Genomic DNA, 17,238 nt, shown 5'->3' with positions numbered 1-17,238 from the left:
CTAATCCTCGAAAAGAGCATTGAAAAGCAGTTCAGTGGATTTTTAGATACCTGCGAGGTACTTCTAATGCTTATTTACAGTTTGGGAAAACTGGAGATGGACTTGTTGGTTTTATTTATTCTGATTTTGCTGGTGATTTGGATAAGAGAAGATCACTCACAGGTTATGTTTTCACCATTGGTGGTTGTGCTGTGAGTTGGAGAGCAACTTCGCAGTCTATTGTGGCTTGTTCCACTACTGATGCCGAGTATATGGCAATTTCTAAGGCATGCAAAGAAGCTATCTGGTTGAGAGGTTTGTACACTGAGCTTTGTGGAGATTCATCTTGCCCTACCATATTTTCTGACAGTCAAAGTGCTATATATCTTATAAAGAATCCAATGTATCATGAGAGGACAAAGCACATTGATGTCAGATTTCACTATATTCGAGATGTTGTTGCTGAAGGCAATTTGAAGGTATGCAAGATAAGTACTCATGATAATCTTGCAGATATGATGACAAAGCCAGTTCCTACCAATAAGTTTGAGCTTTGCTCAGGCTTAGTTGGTACTTCTCACTAGTCCGATGGACTTTGACGCACAAGGTGTTTATGCTGATTTGGATGGAGTTATTTACTTTTTCGACTACTGGAGGGAATTTGGCTAAGGTGGAGATTGTTAAATTGTGATCCAAATTCTACCGAATTGAACTAGACGTAGTACATATGGTGTGGGCCTTTGCGTTGACGTCGACGCGTATGAGTACAACTCGTTTACTTGTCCTCCAAGGACTCTTATGTATTGCCCTCATATATACCCCATGTAGTCGCACCTAAGAAGGCATGTCGTCTCGTGCTTGTAATACTCCTCCTCATAGTAATTGCACCTTCGTGCGTCCGTGGTTTTCTCCCGCAAGGGTTTCCACGTAAAAATTTATGTGCTCTCGTGTCTCGTTTATTCACGTAACAGGCTGCCCCATTGTGGACTTGCCTATCACCTACCTTGGCATCACGTTGACGATCAGGCGCCCCTACGCAGCTCAGCTTCAGCCCGTGGTCAACAAAACCGCTAGCATGCTCCCTGGGTGGAAGGCACGGCTCATGAACAAGGCCAACCATCTCGCGTTCGTAAAGGTCGTGCTCAGCACAATCCCTCTCGTGCTAGTGCCTACGAAGAGGATCATCAAGGCACTTGAAAAAATCCAAAGAGGAATTCTCTAGGCTAGACGCGCAGAAGCCAATGGTGGCGACTGCCACATTAATTGGCGGCGCGTCTCACAATCGATCTCGCTTGGAGGACTCGGCGTCCACGACCTCGAGCGCACCGGCCTCGTGCTCCGCACGCGTTGGCTGTGGCTAAGCCGCACCGACAGCACCAAAGATTGGAGTGGTCTTAACCTGCAGTTTTCCGCCGACGAGCGCGCCTTCTTCTTTGCTTCCACCACCATGCAGATCGGCAACGGCCAGCAGGCCATGTTCTAAGAGGACAGCCGGATTCAAGGTCGTCCGGTCTGTGAGATCGCGCCACTGCTATACTCCTACATCCCCAAACGTCGCGGCAAGCTGCGGACGGCCTTCAGTCTAACCACTGGGCCTGGGCGCACGACATCAAGGGCACCATTGGCATCCAGGAAATCGGCAACCTGCAGCTATGGCACATGATCGAGCATATGACACTCTCCGTCGAGCCGGATTGCCTCCTCTGGAAGTGGAGCTCGAAGGGCACCTACACCGTGAAGTCTACCTACCTCGCCATGCTCCACGGCTCGACCACCTGCGACGCCTGGAAGCTTACATGGAAGTGTTGGGTACCGCCGCGTGTCCGGTTCTTCCACTGGCTCACCCATCTTGATCTATGTTGGACCACTGACCGCCTCGCCCGCCACGGCCTGCAGCACCCCGCGCGCTGCCCACTTGGCGACCAGGCGTCGGAGACCATCCAACATCTCCTCCTCGCCTGCCCCTTCTCTCGGCAAGTATGGTACGAGGCACTAAGCTGGTTGAGGATACCCTGCAACCCGCCTGACAGCGTGTCGTCGATCAACTCCTGGTAGCTCTCAGCGTGGCAACTCATGCCCAAGCCGATGCACAAAAGCTTCACCTCCTCGACCCTGCTCATACCATGGATGCTTTGGAAGCATCGTAGCGACTGTGTCTTCGACAGAGTCCACCCCTCAGTAGCTGCACTGATGACTAAGATCAAGGACAAGGGGGCCCTCTGGGCCAGAGACGGAGCGCTAGGGCTTAGAGCTCTCACCCCCCAGACCTGGGATGTTCACTTGATTTCGCACCTTCGCATTCTATATTTGCCTCCTATAGGAGGATTGTAACTCAAACCCTTTCCTTTTTCAATGAAATGAAACGCAAAGGTCTTTTGTGTTCTCTCGAAAAAAACAGTTCTTTCTAAAGTTATTTCGACTACTGGAAAGTGTCACAAATCTAGTTGTGCAATAACAATAAACACAATGGGGCCCTGGAAGTGCAAAGTACTTTTTGCAGATGTAGGTACACATATTAGTATGTAACCAAACGCAAGTATACAATAGTTGAATTAGACTCCATATACCTGTAGACACGGGAGTATTCTGCGCAGCTGTAGGAGGTGGATACACATTATTACATAGCTGAATATGAAGAAAAGAATTCAGATCATGATCATGTGAAGACAATGATAAAAAAAATTTAAATCATCAGAAATGGACAACTTACGAATAACTAGATAGTGTTCCTTGGTATGTTTCATTTACACGACGAGATTTAGCCCAATGCTTCACAATGAAAGCTAATTGCCGTAACCTTTGATCTATTTGTGCATAGTCTCTCAGAAGTTTTGTGTTAACAACTGCTAAAAGATTGTTGACACATATATCACAGGAAAGGCCTGTATCCGGATCCATAAGCTTCACTATTGGGACCCTTGCTCGAGTTAATGCCTGCAAAATTTGATTGAAGTAAATCAGAAGTTTGGCAAAAAATCAAATTATATACCCATACTGAAGAGGTCCTCGAAAATGAAAATTGACTGGATATAATGAATACAAATATATGACCAATAGCTAACATACAGAGACCATCCGTGAGATTGTTGTATGCATAGTTCATAATGGAATCAAATTACATGCTTAATGATACTGCAAGTTGATCAGAACATTATCCATATTTTCATCAACTCAAAATATCTCTGATCCATCATAATACAACATGAGGATATGCTTATCTCGCCTGAATATTCTGGAGATTGCCAGCTTGAAGGATGTCCGCCAGTTTCAGTATAATATCAACCTTGCTCATTTCCTTGTCATCAATAGAGAGGCAAAGATCAATATCACTATTTGAGAAACCAAACGAATTAGCACACGATCCATAGAGGTAAAGTTTTGAATTTGGCCATTCCTTGTTTATTAGTCTGCTCAGAGTTATTACCAACTGATTCTGCTTCGCAATTTCCTCTTCTGAGGGCACCAATGAGTCAAAGATTGACAAGAAATTAGGTGTAAATTGATCTATGTCATACCGACATGCCCTGACTCTCCTCTGAAATCTTACTCGTTGACTTGATACATGATGTCCTCTAGAAGAGTCTGATCTGAAGTCCTGCAAGATATAAAAGCATAACTCAAGGGTTTATCACAAACTTTGTAGAAAATCAATTCTGAATCCTTTGGCAACTGGCAAGTTCTTGACAACATAACTGGGAAAACGGCTACAAATAACAATTTGCTCATAATTGAAGTAAAAATAACAGAAGGACGATTGCTTGTCTGCTCTTCTGCACATTGTTCGCGCCCACGTACTAACTTCAAATAATAGGTTACAAAAAGTGGCTTTTGTGTTGTGCAAACTGACGTAAGTAGCTAGGCGCTCCTTTGTTTGTGTTGTAAGCATCGTTTTAGATCTTCGATCCTAGCACTGTGCCAAAATCTTGTAACAATTTGCCTCCTGGCATTAGTGTGATACTGGTATATTGTGTATCTTTCACCCACACATATGCAAATCAGATACATCTGAACAGTGTACATGTGCCATTCATTAGGGTTTGAGCATCACAGTATGAGTATGAACTTGATCTCAGCTCTACCAAAGCTCAAAAAGATAGACTAGAGCTCCACTTAATTGAACTCGTTAATAGGTCTATCTCTATGTACATTAACTAGTCTATTTGATGAGGACATCCCTACCACTGTTACACACATAGCCCCTACTGCTACACAAGGTAGACCAATTACTAGTGCCCGCGCATGATAATTAAATTATTAGGTACTTTTGTTTCTTGGAACTACTTCTAATGTTCATGAGAATATGATGCTGCCTAAATTAGATACTTTTGTTTTGCTTAAGAATGAAGGGCCTAGCATGGACAAGAAGGATGAACATTGGAGTATGATCAAGCATGGAGATGAAGGCGTGAGCAGGGAACAAGAATGGAGCTTCTAGTGGTGGTTACAAGACTTTGAAGCTTCCATGATGATATATAAGGACTTGGACGAAATAAACAAGATGTCACTTCGTCCAAGTCATCATATGTCACCATGGAAGCATGTAATTTAAAATACCATAATGTAGGCTGTTTTTAGAGTCTGTATGGGTAGGGGAAACGACTTAGGATGGAGTTTAGTCCCACCTTCCCAAGGGAGGATGAAATTCCCCCTCTGTCCCCCTATAAATACAGCCCTTAAGGCATCGTTTAGACTGGGGTTTTGTTTAGTTAAAAGTTAGCCATAGTTACAGCGTTGCGTACTTCTCTCATGTCCAACGACCAGACCAAAACCGCTTACGGAACGCCAACTTTCATCAATAAAATTTCATCTTTATTTGCAATGTCCATATTGCACATCTTAGTTCTTGCTTGTTCTTTGATTGCTTGCAAGGATTAAAGCCAGGCTGATCGTGCTCCGATGTGGTCAATAACCTCTTGAAGTTGGTTTAGCGATTGCTAAGGAGCAACGTCGTCGCACGTTGTAGTTGGATCGTCAAAGTCGGCTCCACCAAAATCAATAGCTACCATCTCATCGAAAGATTAGAACACCCTTGCGCCTATTAGGTGGTATCACTATTAAATACATGGGCTTGGTTCAACTGAGCTTTGGAACCGATAGTGGTATACTCGTATTTGTTCATCCATGATCCTATATGATACACAGTTAAGTTCGATCACGCTCAATCTCAGTCCCAACTCGTGAAGTTTTAACCATGCGCCCTCATAGTTTGTCAACCAAGCTTCCTTTGTATCATAAAACTTGATATTTGGTTTTCTTAAACAATACAGGCATATATAAAAGCAGATGAATAAACAAATCGAATAGAAATTATTATTTATTAGTTAACTATCTTCCCCATTATAACCTGGTAGTTAGTTTTCTTAGATAACATTCAGTTATTAAGGAAAGATTAATCTTGTTAATCCTATTGAAAAAAACGGAGAGACAAACAATTGTAGTCAATTAATCTACTCCCTCCATCACATAATATAACGGTGTTTTTCAATAGGGGAAGCATATTTGGGTAGACAAGACTTGGCGTACAAGGAAGGAAATAGACTAATATGGACTCCTAGACCAATACTATACTCCTTAACACCTCCCACATGTCTTGTCTACCCAAATATGCTTCGCCTATGAAGCACGTAACACACCGTACAATGACCTAAACCCAAACCCATGTTCAGTTTGATATACTCACGCGCTTCCCCTAGCCCAGCCCCCACCAGCCCCGCCAACGGCGAATCCCCGCCGGTAGCCCTCCTCCTCAGCCCCTCCCCCACACCACCCATGGCGTCCCCTCGCGGCAGCTCCGACGACCTCGACCTCGGTTCCGCCGGCTCGCGGCGCTGGCTGGAGTCTGACAGCGAGTCTTCCTCGCGGTCCTACAGAGTCGCCAGGAACCCCCCCCCCCCCCCGAGCCCGGCCCCGGCGACGCGCGCCCCTGCGGCCACTCACCTCGTCTCCCGCAGCGAAGTCCACGCCAACGGCGGCATGGAAATCGACGCCAACGGATTTCGGACCCCCTGCCGCAGGAACCGCTGTCGTGGAGCGCCTTGCTCGCCGCGGGCTGCAACACCCTGCACGATACCCCCTCTGCGACCAGGCACCTGAAACCATGCACCATCTCATCATCGCCCGACAGGCCTGGCACGAGGCACTATGCTGGCTGCGGATCCCGCGTGCCCCAATCGGCACAACAATCCGCCCCAACGCCCATGCGCAAGGGCCTAGGTATCATGACCCTCCTCGTCCCCTGGATGATATGGAAGCACCGCAACGACTGCGTCTTCAACAGAGCGCGCCCATCAGTGAACGCCCTGCTAACGAAGATCAAGGAAGAGGCCTCCCTTTGGGCAAGCGCGGGCGCGCTAGGGCTCAGAGCCATTACCCCCCAGACATGGGATGTCCATTAATTCGAAAACTGTATCCGCCTCCTAGGAGGAATGTAACTACAACTCTCTCTTTACAATGAAATGAAACGCACGCTCTCATGCATTCAAAAAAAAGACCATGTTCCTGGCTTCCCTAACCCGACTTGATTTGAATATAATATCAATCTATGGAAGGACCTAAGTTTATTTTTGTGGATACAAGCCGATTTAGTGTAGTAATCAAGAAACGGTTTTAGAATGTGAAGAACAGCTTTCGAGTGTGAAGTGCACAAAACTTCACATTTACATAAGCCTTTCTGTATGGTACGCGTGCAATAGTTTCTTCACTACATGTCATTCCTTCGTTTATTTAAAAATGTAGTCAGCTAGGTGTATCAATAACCATGGTATTCACCATGAAGGCCCTTCAATCTCCACAGCTGAATGATGAAATTACAACCCAAAAAGAGTTGGACAGTGGTATTAACTTGTGACCTAACTTGTGATCTATGACAAGATGGTCCATAGTGGGTTTATATCTATTATTAAAGCTCAACCTGTACGTCGTTTCGTCCCCTCATCCCACCCCCATCACACAACATCCTGCTCCCACCGATTTTTTTTAAACCAATACTCCTCCCCACCCATTTCCTGTTTCTTTTTCTTTTACTCGATCCCAGTTTTATCTTTTTCATCACGTCGTGCCCTAAGCACCCTGCCTCTCTCACTCAAACTAATCTAACCCCCGAACTCCACTCATTCCCCATCTCTCTGCCATGGCGGCTTGTGCAGGTTAAGTTGTTCTGTTCTTCGGCTTGAGAAATGCCATAGCGTAACCAAAGTCTTTCACCTTTTGTGGCAGACTACAAAGGGTTAATTCGGCAAGTAGAATGCAGAACGTGGCATATGATCAAGTGCCTAACTTACAATGTTCGTACGCATCGCAGTTTAGACTGTTCATAACTCGAACTAGAACTGATGTTCGCACTTTGATTGTTCTGGTGGTGAATTGTGGCTGGCATCCTACTGTTCTAAAGGATATCCTACGGTGCCGGGGCAGCGGCAATACCGGCTGGACCATGCAGCCAATGGTATTATTTCATATTTCAATGGTATCGAATCAAATACATGGCTCGACTTCCCGACATTCCAATGGTATCGTTTCATATTTCGAATCAGTTCTTATTTGTGATCTGTTACTTCTAATTAGTACCATCTGTTTTTGGATTACAACAACCGATCTACTCCCTCTGTCCCATAATATAAGAACGTTTTTGGCACTACACTAGTGTCAAAAACGTTCTTATATTATGGGACGGAGGGAGTATGTCATAGCCCTTGTGATATTTTCTCAGGAAAATGGACGTACTGTTTTCAAGTCAAGTTACATGATTCAGTTTAATCATCTTTGAATATTTGATGATTTTCTGAACCTCTTTGAAGTTAGCATGGCTTCTGTGTTCACACCTTCTGAACTGTTGTATTGTTTGCATATAGCCAAACACTGACAAGCATTTGTATTTGTACCAGATAATTTGCACTGAATTTGTTCCACCCTAATGACAAACGGAGTTACATGTGCCCAAAAGAAAGCATACAATGTTGAATATTTACTTGTGTGGTTTGGAGCATGAGAAGATAAAACCAAACATACTTGTTATGTCGTTGTGTCCTTATTTTCTTGACTCCATAATATGAGTTACTGGATTATGATGTCCACATATACTCTGCATCTTAATGATCTAACCACCCATTACTTATTGTAGACCAGGTAAGAAATTACTTATAAGTCGTGGGCTTGGTCTGTTTCATGAATTCAACTTTACAAATTTCTGGAGATTATTTCAGTCCCTGTTTATCAAAAAGTCCTACACTTTGTTATTTGAAATCTATCATAAGGTGATGATAATCATTTTGATTGAAGACATTTATGCATTTCATAATTTTGATTCAAACATCTACTGAGCATGTAAACATTTTGAGTTTTCTGATTCTATAGTAAGAGATAGTCGACGAGACCGATGAATATGCTGACGTTCATAAAAAATATGCCCCACCTTTGTAGTAACTACATGCTACGAGATGCATTCTTCAACTTCAGGTGTGTATATTATATTTATGTAACAATTTTGAGTTTTCTGAGTCTATAGGAAGAGATAGTGGATGAGACGATGAATATGTTGATGTTCATAAAAAGTATGCCTCATCTTTATAGTAACTACTTGCTACGAGCTGCATTCTTCAACTTGAGCTGAGTATATTATATGCACAAAAATGGACCATGTTCCTTGGAGAATCCAGGTAGCTGTTGCTGCTACGTCATCAGTAATAGCAAGGCCATTGCCACCTACGAATATATATGAAACAAAATGGTGGTACAGTCCTTAGTTTGCTGCATTCCTCCTGTGAAATTCTTTTCTATACACCAAAGTTTGTGTAACTTTTGAAGACATATTTTTCATGTGTACTTTCCCTAAACATAAAAGGCTAGCATGTGTATTTGTAAGGGACACAAAATCTGATACCTTAAGTCATGTGATCAAAGTACCTTATGCCCAAATCATTATACATTTGAAAACTATCTGCTGTTTCAAAATTGATAACGGTGTCAATCTTGGATAGGGGAGGCCGGGGTAGTGGTTGAAGGAGGTAGAGGAAAAGCGATTTAACAGTGAAAACAAGTCAGACAATGATGCCTTGTGCGCATGAGAACGATGTATGTTTGAAATCATTGCTACGGAATCAATTGGAATTTATGCCCCCGTTGCAATCCATGGGCAGTTAACTAGTACTAGGTACTAAACATCCAATTGCATCCAATTTAAACAGCAGGTATACCAAGATGGCGCATCAATTGAATGAAGGTGTAAGGGCCAGTTCTTTTGCTGACTTCGAGAATAAGATGCCCCCTACACAGCTTATTCTAGAAGCCCAACTAAATTTATTTATTTAGAAATCTAGTAGTTAAGACTTGATTAGTAGGCTTTTAAAAAGAAATTTTTGGTTGGGTAGGGGGCTGCTTATTCTTCTGGAAACCCAAAAAAAACAGCAAAAGAACTGACCCTAAAATGCATTCACCATGCTTCATCCTGCTTGTGCCTCTCCATCTTTTTGCCCTCCTTTTACATCCGTGTGCAAAATAACAACAAGCACTTGCAGAATTTCAAAGCATGCCTACTTTTATATAAGATGAGGAACACTAGATGAGAAGAAAGAAAAACACATGCCAGATCTGTTTGGCTACTTCTAGATGCTTCCACTCTAGTGTAGTATTTCTTTTGTTTTCTTTACCCTACCCGCTGTTTCTAGAGTTCTCTAGTTATAAGTAGTTGTGAGTAGAGAGATGAATCCTAAATAATGTTTTCTAGAGTGTTCCAGCTATAAGTAGAAGTATGTGAAGGCTTCCCAAAGCCCTATAAATAGAGGTCTTCACCTCTACTTTGTAAACCAGACGATGTACCCACTACCTATAATAGAACTTGTTGTTCTTATCTAAGATCTTGGAGTAGATCTTGGATTCTAGGAGTTCTGGATTGAACTCTTGCTGCCATATCGGCCTACATTCGCCTCTAGAGCGATATCTAGCGCAGCACGTTGAAGTTGTTCCTTCAACACTTGTGCTGTACACATTGTAGCAGCAAAGTGGAGTTGCTCCTCCACAACCTTTGTGCTGCTTCAGGTGGTATCAGAGCCTCGTTGACCCATACTAGTTCTTGCTGTCCTCTTCGAGAGCAAGCTGCAGCAAGCAATGGAGCAATTGGAGAAAAGGATGGATGCTGCAGAACAACAAATCAAAGAGCTGCGTGAAGATCTTAATCGGAGATTTGATCAGCTAGTTGAGATGATAAGAAAGGGCGTTCCTCCTGCTACCAATAAAGGAGATTCATCTAAAGAAGAAGAAGATGTTCATCAAAGGAGAGGTAATCTTGGAGCAAGACCGCCACAACAACGTGCTGTTCAACGTGCTTCAAGAAGGCCAATTTATGTTGAAACTTCTGAAGGTGAAGAATATGATGAAGCCCTTGAAGAAGTTGATCTCTATGCATATCGGAGAGTACCCAACCCTACATATGCAAGGGATGCATACAAGGTGAAAGCTGAGATCCCAACTTTTAATGGAAATGTTGATATTGAAGGGTGCCTAGATTGGTTATATGAAGTGGAGACTTTCTTTGAGGTCATCGAGGTTCCGGAAGATCGTAGAGTTCCTTTGGTCCCATACAAGCTGAAAGGAGGAGCCAGTGCATGGTGGCATCGCGTTCAAGAAGAGCGCAGGCTGAGAGGAGAACCTCGTGTGAGAACTTGGCGGCAAATGAAAAGTCTCTTGAAAGGGAGATTTTTGCCTGCTGATTATGAGCAGATCCTATTTATCCAATTTCAAAATTGTGCTCAAGGAAATAGGACTGTTTCAAATTACACGGAGGAGTTTCTAAGGCTACAAGTGAGGTGCAACCTTGCTGAAACTGAAGATCAACAAGTTGCAAGGTACATCAATGGTCTCAATGATGCTATTCAAGATCGATTGATGATGCAACAAATCTGGCCCGTTGATCAAGCACAAGCTCTAAAGGCCGAGAGGTTTGTGAGGACAAGAAAGGCAACTAAAGCTCCATATCCTCCATATCCTCATACTGAAGGCTCGTCTAGGAGTCAGCCTAATAGAGTGGAAGAAAAGACGGCTCCACCAAAGGCAAAACGACCCATCCAGAAGCAAACTAGAGGCAAGGGCAAGTCCAATGAAGGCCCAAAATGCTATAAATGTGGTGAAGAGGGACACATATCCAGCGGCTGCCCACTAAGGAAATTTGTGTTATAACACAACTATCCATGATGGTGAAGGCGATGAGGAGGAATACGAATCTGAAGATGTAGAGGGACAAGAGGTTTGTCAAGAAGAAGGTGAAGAGGTGGTGTGTGTGATTCAGCGTCTCCTATGTTCCACACCACAACCTGACGACACACAAAGGAAGAAAATATTTGAGAGCAAATGCACAGTGAATGGCAAGGTATGCAAGTTAGTGATTGATAGTTGCAGCTGCGAGAATCTTATCTCCCAGAAGTTGGTGAGCCATTTAAAGCTTGATACTCATGATCATCCAAACCCCTACACTATTGGGTGGATCAAGAAAGGAGTGAATATGAGGATCACCAAACAATGCAACCTGCCACTTTCTTTGGGCAAGCATTATCGCTCAAATGTGTTGTGTGACGTAGTTGATATGGACGCTAGCCATGTTCTTCTTGGGAGACCTTGGCAATTTGATGTGGATACTACACACAAGGGCAAGGAACTCTTACTCTTTCATTTGGAACAAGAGAAAGATCATTATCTTACCAAACAAAACCGAAGGTAATACCTCTAAGGAGGAGGGGAAACCTATGTTAACTATCTCCCATACCTCTCATGAGTTCATGGAAGACTTGAAGGAGGCAGATTTGTGTGCTGCACTTGTTGTAAAGGGAGAAGAGCACCTGACTGTTGAAATTCCAGCAAAGGTATGTGGTTTATTGGCAGAATTTCAGAACATACTTGGAGAGCCACAAGGCTTGCCACCCATGAGAGGAATTCAACATAGAATTGACTTAATTCCGGGAGCAAGTCTTCCTAATCTTCCACACTATCGAATGAGCCCAAAAGAGCATGATATATTGAAGGAGAAAGTGGAGGAATTGCTGCAAAAGGGGCACATTCGAGAAAGCATTAGCCCATGTGTTGTACCAGCCCTGCTCGCGCCAAAGAAAGATGGATCTTGGCGCATGTGTACAGACAGTAGAGCCATTAACAAGATCACCATAAGGTATAGATTCCCGATTCCCCGTCTGGATGATATGTTGGATCAACTTAGTGGAGCAAGAGTGTCACAAAGCTAGATTTAAGAAGCGGATATCATCAAATCCGTATCAGACCCGGGGATGAATGGAAAACCGCCTTCAAGACAAAGGAAGGGTTGTTTGAATGGCTAGTCATGCCATTTGGACTCTCAAATGCACCAAGTACCTTTATGTGCTTAATGAATCAAGTCCTTCGACCCTTCTTGTCCCACTTTGTTATGGTCTATTTCGATGACATCTTGATCTATAGCAAGGATCAGGACGAACACTTTGATCACATTCGGAAGGTGCTAGAAGTACCAAGGGAAAATGAGCTCTACGTCAACTTGAAGAAATGTGTTTTCCTGCAAACACAACTCCTTTTCCTAGGATTCGTCATAACATGTGATGGTATTCGTGTTGATGATTCTAAGGTTGAAGCAATCCGAGAATGGCCAACTCCGAAGACCATTTCTGAGGTAAGAAGTTTCCATGGCCTTGCAACTTTCTATAGGCGATTTGTGAAGAATTTCGGCACTATCATGGCACCTATTACCGAGTGTTTGAAGAAAGGAAAGTTCCAATGGACAGAAGCAGCTGAAACTAGTTTCAATAAGATTAAACAAAAGCTATCACAAGCTCCTGTCTTGGTGCTACCTGATTTCAACAAGACTTTTCAGTTGGAGTGTGATGCAAGTGGAGTAGGCATTGGAGCTGTCCTATCTCAAGAAAGGAAGCCCATTGCTTTCTTTAGTGAGAAGTGAAGCTAGACGGAAATGGAGTACCTATCAGCAAGAATTATATGTCGTTTTCAGAGCGTTGAGAACTTGGGAAGTCTATTTGCTGCCTAAAGAGTTCATTGTTTATAGCGACCATCAATCCTTGAAGCATTTTAGAAATCAAAAGCATGTTGACCGCATGCTAGCAAGATGGGCAGCATACCTGGAGAGGTTTAACTATCTCATCGTGCATAAATCTAGAATAACTAACAGAGTGGCTGATGCTTTGAGTCATCGTGCATGCCTCTTGACTTCTTTTGAAGCTGAACTTCCGGGCATGGATCAAATAAAGGAGTTGTATGAGGGTGATGAAGACTTTGGCCATGTTTGGGTAAAGCACACAAGGGGCCAACCATTAGGTGATGACTATTTGGTGCAGGATGGCTATCTCTTCCAAAATGATCGTTTGTGCATCCCAAGGAGTTCTCTGCGTGACAAACTAATTAGAGAACTCCATTCAAGTGATCTTAGTGGCCATGTTGGACGGGACAAGACTATCGCTAACCTAGAAGCTCGCTACTTTTGGCCACAACTAAAGAGAGATGCTGGAAAGTTTGTTCAACAGTGCCCAATATGTCAAGCCTGCAAAGGCCAAGTCCAGAACACAGGGTTATACATGCCTTTGCCTGTTCCTGTTGCTCCATGGGAGGACATCTCTATGGACTTCGTCTTGGGCTTGCCAAGAACAAGACGAGGAAGTGATGTTGTATTTGTGGTCGTGGATAGATTCTCTAAGATAGCTCATTTCATCCCATGCCGCAAGACAACAGATGCTCATCATGTGGCAAACTTATTCTTTCGAGAAGTGATCAGACTTCATGGAGTTCCAAGGTCCATCATCTCAGACCGTGATAGCAAGTTTCTTGCTGCATTTTGGCTCACTTTGTGGAAGCAATTCAACACTGAATTGAAATTTTCTAGCACTACTCATCCACAAACAGATGGACAAACGGAAGTGGTGAACAAGTTTTTGGGTAATCTGATCTGTTGCATTTGTGGAGAAAGAAAGGGGCAATGGGATTTGGCTTTATCTCTTGCAAAGTTCTCCTACAATAACTCCAAGCATAGATCCACAGGAAGGAGCCCTTTTTCCATTGTTTACACTAAAGTTCCAACACATGTGGTGGACCTGGTGAAGCTACCATCAAGGGGAAACTCAAAATCAGCATTGTCCTTTGCTGATAATTACACCGAGTTATCTGATAAATGATAATGCTTATGTGATAGATCTTCCAAGTGACATGGGTATCTCCAACACTTTCAATGTTGCGGACTTGACTCTCTACCATCCAGAAGAAGCACTCTATGAAGATAACTCGAGGGCGAGTTCCAAACAACCAGGGGAGAATGATTAGGAACACTAGATGAGAAAAAAGAAAAACACATGCCAAATCTGTTTGGCTACTTCTAGATGCTTCCACTCTAGTATAGTATTTTTGTTTTCTTTACCCTACCCGCTGTTTCTAGAGTTCTCTAGTTATAGTAGTTGTGAGTAGAGAGATGAATCCTAAATAATGTTTTCTAGAGTGTTCCAGCTATAAGTAGAAGTATGTGAAGGCTTCCCAAAGCCCTATAAATAGAGGTCCTCACCTCTACTTTGTAAACGAGACGATGTACCCACTACCTATAATAGAACTTTATCTAAGATCTTGGAGTAGATCTTGTGCTCTAGGAGTTCTAGATTGAACTCTTGCTGCCATATCGGCCTACATTCGCCTCTAGAGCGATATCTAGCGCAGCACGTTGAAGTTGTTCCTTCAGCACTTGTGTTGTACACATTGTAGCAGCAAAGTGGAGTTGCTCCTCCACAACCTTTGTGCTGCTTCAATATAGAGCAATGACCAGTACTTGATCGGTAATCTCACCTTTTAGAGTTTGTTGTTTACAGTTCGTTGGTTATGGGATAGGCCCCTCTAAACCGGAAGCGAGGGAGTACTTGCTCTAATTAACAGCTACATCTGTTGGCTATGGGAGAATCGACTTAATCAGGCATTAAATGCAACACAATGAAATAGCTGCACTTAGTATTAACAAAAGCTACTCCCTCCGTTCCAAAATTATTGCTGTGGTTTTAGTTCAATTTGAACTAATACACCACGACAATAATTTTGGAAGGGAGGGAGTACACCTTACGCTGCCTGGAAATATTCAATTTACCTTACTCCTTGAGCCACTGTTCCGCATCACCATGCCCTTGGCCTCATCATTTCCCTCAATCACCATGGTATCCATGAACTGCTCAATTATAGCATCTTCCTCCTTGCTGTCAGCATCCTCTTCCTCTTTCTTTGCAGCAAATCTAACCTCACTGTTCTGGCACGATACCTTGAAATTCCTTGCATCCACTACAACCCGCCCGTGCACTCCATGTTCAAAACCTACTTCCCCAACTCCAACCTCCAAGCCAGTTGCTTCTGCCAGAAATTTCTTACCTCTATCCCCCCTGACATCCATGTCAACTGAACTGCTAGAAGGTGCTGTCACCTGGTGTTTTTCCTTCATTGGCATCTTACCTAACATCTCAAGCACCCCAGCAGAAAGATTCCGCGAGGCATGGCCCTGCCACCTCTGATCACCTTGTGAAATGTCTGCCAAGCAGGTCTCTTGCTGCCGCTGACCTTTGTGTGGTATTCTGGCACCTGTGGATGGATGGATATGATGTTCTCCAATGAGTGTCCTGCCACCTGCAAATTGAAGTATATGCTGATCCCCATGCGGTATCCTTCCAGTAATTCCATGGGCATTTGCACTTGCATTTGCATCAGGTGGCGTCCTTGATAATATGTGATCATGTTGTTGCTGCTGCTGCTCCCTGTACATCATTACAGCAGCTGGACCACGGCTACCTATGATCAATGATGTGCTGCGCTCTTCATGGGGCAGTCTGCCGAGTACTCCCTGGCCACCTGTGAAAGTTGGCATCTCCTGATTTTCACTATTATGTGTTCTACCGAAGCCCTTTGGGTGGTGATAGTTTGGCTCACTTTGCCGCTCCCTGTTCTGCTGCATTGCACCAAAAACATCATGCACCTCACGACCGGTAGCGGAATGCCACGCCGTGGCAAACTTAGGAGGCGACGGTTTGCCAAATCCAGGAGGCGGCGCCCCTGACCTTGGCTTCTCCGGCCTGTTCCTCGAGACAACATCCACGGATCGGAATCCGCCTCCTACCCGTTCCGCGTAAGGATCCAATGGCTGCGCGATGCGAGGATCGGAGGACCGGAGCTGCGGTTGAGGGGAGGAGGAGGAGGGCCACGCAAAGCCCCCCACGTGCACATACGGTGGAGAGGAAAACATGGGGCCGACGGCGGCGACGGCGGGGTCGACGAAGAAGTTGTTCGGCTCGGCGAGGGGCTGCACGGGGTTTTGCTGCTGTTGCGGGCGTGGAGAAGGGTTTTGGAGGAGACGGAGGAGGAGGCCACCGTCGAGGGATGCCGACGCCGAGGGCTCAAGCTTAGCGTCGGACGGGGAGGTTGACGGACGGGGCGCGCGGCCGCCACCGCCCGAAGAGGCGTCGGCCATTGGGAAAGGTGGGGAGGGGTTGGTGCGCCCCGGTGTCTTTCCTGGGTTGTTGTTAGGGCATCTTCAAGTTGGTAGGGGTCATAGTGCGGAGTAACTTATGTGTTGTATGATGCACCATTTCATTTATTAGGTTATAAATTTATTTATTTTTAATATTAGAAGAACACTCGTGCATTGCAACGAGGTCACATTAACTTTAAAAATTTAATATCAATTATGTTAATATTACATTTAATATTATCATACATATTAAGTGACATTGATGATCTTTTTTACCATCAAATTCTCACACACACACCCTCTCCCTCCCTCTTCCTCACTCTCTCTCCCTTTCCCCCTTACTCGGAAGGTGGGACGAAAATAAATCTGAAACGGAGACTACCAACTGAGACATTAGGAGTAGAGATTATTTAGTTGATAAGAATAAATAGAAAACGGTGTTAAAAAGAAGAAACATATTAGAATACATTGAAGAATCAAAATGACGATGTAAAAGGGATTCGCCCTGCCTCCCGGGCCTTGCCACCAAACCGCTCAGCGGTCCAGTCCCCGCACGGTCGTCTTCTCCTGTTCCCCGAGCCGCGTCGCTACAGAGCCGGTCTTCCGCCCGCCCACCTCGCTGGCATCGAAGGGGAATGGATAAGGATGACGCCCTTCCTTCCATGCCCCCATGGCCTCACTCCTCCTCAACGCCCCCTCCCAAATCCACTTCTCCTCCTCGCTCGCTCGATCCCGTCGATCTGGACGAAGTCAGACGCCACGGCCACCATGACCGACCCCGTCCACATGGCCAT

General features: G+C 44.4%; 1 protein-coding gene across 2 annotated transcripts in view; it reads right to left on the bottom strand.

Moving 5' to 3' along the window:
• Positions 1-16,510, bottom strand: part of LOC125552249 (uncharacterized) — a 30,254-nt gene extending 13,744 nt beyond the window's left edge. The window contains exons 1-5 of one of the 2 annotated variants that reach the window (XM_048715748.2): positions 15,080-16,510; positions 3,404-3,574; positions 3,203-3,274; positions 2,690-2,913; positions 2,547-2,604 (exon numbers count right to left, since the gene is read on the bottom strand). In XM_048715748.2, coding sequence (XP_048571705.1) covers positions 2,547-2,604; positions 2,690-2,913; positions 3,203-3,274; positions 3,404-3,574; positions 15,080-16,444 — 1,890 coding nt within the window. In that variant the 5' untranslated portion in view covers positions 16,445-16,510. Of the gene's footprint in view, positions 1-2,546; positions 2,605-2,689; positions 2,914-3,202; positions 3,575-15,079 lie in introns of both variants that reach the window. The other variant, XM_048715745.2, reaches the window with a different exon arrangement.
• Between the last annotated feature and the right edge of the window lie 728 nt (positions 16,511-17,238).

Source organism: Triticum urartu, chromosome 1A, assembly GCF_056163025.1.
Source record: "Triticum urartu cultivar PI428250 chromosome 1A, HENAU_Tu73, whole genome shotgun sequence".
Classification (NCBI taxonomy): domain Eukaryota; kingdom Viridiplantae; phylum Streptophyta; class Magnoliopsida; order Poales; family Poaceae; genus Triticum; species Triticum urartu.
This window is presented reverse-complemented; position numbering and strand designations above follow the sequence as displayed.